Source organism: Austrofundulus limnaeus, unplaced genomic scaffold (genome assembly GCF_001266775.1).
Source record: "Austrofundulus limnaeus strain Quisiro unplaced genomic scaffold, Austrofundulus_limnaeus-1.0 Scaffold37, whole genome shotgun sequence".
Taxonomy (NCBI): Eukaryota; Metazoa; Chordata; class Actinopteri; order Cyprinodontiformes; family Rivulidae; genus Austrofundulus; species Austrofundulus limnaeus.
The window spans coordinates 1,451,697-1,454,817 of NW_013952439.1; the positions used below are offsets into that span (position 1 = coordinate 1,451,697).

Here is a 3,121-nt window from a genome sequence, read left to right on the forward strand (position 1 = left end):
ATATTTTGCTAACAGGATTGACTGCAATAGTTATTGCTCAAAATTTTGACTAAAATCTTGGTTGCACTTTAAGCATGTGAGGTAAAGTCTCCATTAAAAGCCACATCAAATTTTAGCATGATATCTATAAAATTACCAGAATTACAACCTTTTATTGTGTGTGTTTTAAGTGAGTTAGCTGGGGTAGCCTTCTTGAATTAGTTTGACTTGATATGTTAATTATTTATAGATCTATACCCRGTAATCCTTTAATGCAAATGCAGGAGAAGTTTTGCCATGAGGTAGAAACACAGAGACAAAGCAGACAAAACATTATTGTCCTCCTTTCAGTGGCTGGTGACAAAAAGAGTAATATCACTTTAAAGAGATCAAGTAAATCAAAGCCACCACCATCGAATCACAAGCTTGCTAAATGCCAGACAGTCCCTTAATCCACCAGCGCATAATCCCAACTGATCAGAGGTTGAGATTACCATCAGGATGGGAGGGGCCGAGCTGCAGACAGAACGATGAGAGAGGCTGAGCTCAGACATGACAGAGGAAAAGCATCACAGGCAGAGATTGGTGCCCACAAATAGCCGGCCAATCACGGCACAGGAAGATAGCGAGGCTGAGGGAGAGCTGCCGAACGAGGGAAGAGCTATGAAAAAGCGAGGGAGAAGGTGAAATCACAGCAGCGCAGACAAGAGACCAAACAAAGACGAGAGGAAGGAAGGATGAGTGGAGGAGAGAACGCTGATCTGTGAGGTCTCCAGAGAGGAAGAGGAAGGAGATGAGCAGGGGGAGGAAGGTGGGGCGGGGGTAAGCAGAGGCAGCAGAACAGAAAACATCCATCAGCTGAGGCAGCCATGCTCTGAGCCCTGGAGCAGCAGGGCTACGCAGACACAGAGCAGGCCTGGAGTCAGGCCCAAACCCCGGCCCTCYGTCCCAGAAACGCCTGCAGGGACAGAAGAAGTTTCCCCTTTCATCGGCGCCACATCAGGACCATGAGGACGTCCAGGAAGGGCAGCGTGGAGATGCYCGCCTTCATGCGGCAGCTGGTCAAAGAAACGGAGAAGAGGGTCAGCTCCTTCTTCAAAGTGGGTCGCGGAGGAACAKCGGAGGGGGAGCAGCCGGGGGACGGGGAGAAGGAGGAGGTCATCCCCAGCCCATACCTGGACCGTCCCGTGCTGGACAAGCTCACAGAAGAGGGCTGCGCACGCTGGGGCCTCACGTACGCCCTGGGAAGCATGCAAGGCTGGAGGGCCAACATGGAGGACTTCCACAACTGTGTTCCACAGCTGGGAGGAGAGCTCGGCGAGTGGAGTTTCTTCGCTGTGTTCGACGGTCATGCGGGCAGCACGGTGGCCCAGTACTGCTCCCAGCATCTTCTGGGACACATACTGGCCACAGGTGAACACCTTCGYAAAATAAAAATCYAATAATACKATGGAAAGAAATGAATTTCTGATTACTGGTTGTTACTTTTTGCACACAGGTGGAACTGGACCAGAGGACAACCCTGAAAAAGTGAAGGCAGCCATCATGGAGGGCTTCTTACAGACGGACAAACACCTGCACTCTGTGGCCCGCAGGGAAGGCTGGGAGAGAGGGGGCACCACAGTGGTGGCCACCCTCATCTCGCCGTATTACATCTACTTTGCCAACTGCGGCGACTCCCGGGCCATGCTGTGCCGCTCTGGACAGGTGTGCTTCTCCACTGAGGACCACAAACCCTACAGTCCCCTGGAGAAGGAGCGCATAGAAAGCGCAGGMGGCTCCGTGTCCCTCCAGAGGATCAACGGTTCCCTGGCGGTATCCCGAGCCCTGGGGGACTTCAGCTACAAGGGRGCTGAGAACCGGACACCCAGCCAGCAGATGGTGTCCCCGGAACCTGAAGTGTGCGTGGTGGAGCGCTCGCCACTGGACGAGTTCCTGGTGCTGGCCTGCGATGGGGTGTGGGACACCATCAGTAATGAGGACCTGTGTGCGTTCGTCCACAACAGACTGCAAGTCTGCACCGACCTGAGAGACGTCTGCGCTCAAGTCATCGATCTCTGTCTGTACAAGGTCAGAGCGAGTCTCTTCAAACCACCGGATGTTACTTTAAGTCCATTTGATTACAAGATGATCCTGCTGTGATCAAAACAAAACTCAGTGTCAGGTTCACACAGAGCTGCAGAAGACAAAGGCGATCAATGTTTTTGTCTGTGTGTGTGTCTGTGTGTGTKTTGCCAAACTATTTCATGAAACACTGGACAGATGTGAATGAAACTTTCAAAAAAAGTCATGTGCAATGTATGYTTGATTTACTATTGAGACAACCTGTTTCAAGATGGCTACCACAGACAACTGACCTAAAAACACTCCAAAGGCTGTAAATCAGATGGTTCCACGGACAAAATGTGGAGTAGCTGCAGCTAGAAGTCATTTAYAACAAATATTCCAAGAGCCAATCATTGCCCCCAATCTTTGCCTTGATCTTTAGCATTAACTGTTGGAGTTAACTGTTAGCAAAATATCTCAAAAACCACTGAAACTTTCCAAAATAATTACTGAATCTACATCAAAAACTGATTATTAATTGGAATCTGAACAATTCAAGATGGCTGCTTCAGCTAATCCCCCATTAGCAACACAAYAATGGGTATCAATTTGTCAAACATTGAGGTCAAATCTGTTGTGGTGGTAGCWGAGAGTCATCTCCAACACATATACTGAGAGCTAACACTTCTCACGAGATGTCCCAATGTTGCAATAGTGCATAATGTGGTTGACAAGGTTTGAGCAAAACAACTAGAAGTCCATCTCATAAAATGATTTCAGCTCCAAACTCTGGCAGGAACGTTGTCAGGTGAAATGCTGTCATTTAAGGAATATTTTATTTCAGAACGGACTACATTTTATGTCTCATCTAATTGTTGAAAACACCCCATTGTGTTTTAGTTCTGTTCGTAGAGTTTCCGTGTTGCTAAAGCTGCAGTCTTTAAAGGAAATGATGTTCGGAAGATAGAACAGTTTATAATTAATACAGTGTTCTTGGTGGAAGGACATTTATGCAAACAGAGTGGACTTGAACAGTCAGTAAAGTTGCACGTGTGTGTGTGTGTGTGTGTGTGTGTGTGTGTGTGTGTGTGTGTGT

General features: G+C 48.1%; 1 protein-coding gene across 1 annotated transcript in view; it reads left to right on the forward strand.

Annotated features, from left to right (window-relative positions):
- Positions 1-162: 162 nt before the first annotated feature.
- The window catches only part of ppm1nb (protein phosphatase, Mg2+/Mn2+ dependent, 1Nb (putative)), a 7,220-nt gene continuing 4,261 nt past the window's right edge, over positions 163-3,121 (forward strand). Inside the window, exons 1-2 of the mRNA XM_014006745.1 lie at positions 163-1,392; positions 1,478-2,049. Coding sequence (XP_013862199.1) covers positions 987-1,392; positions 1,478-2,049 — 978 coding nt within the window. The 5' untranslated portion in view covers positions 163-986. The remainder of the gene's footprint in view (positions 1,393-1,477; positions 2,050-3,121) is intronic.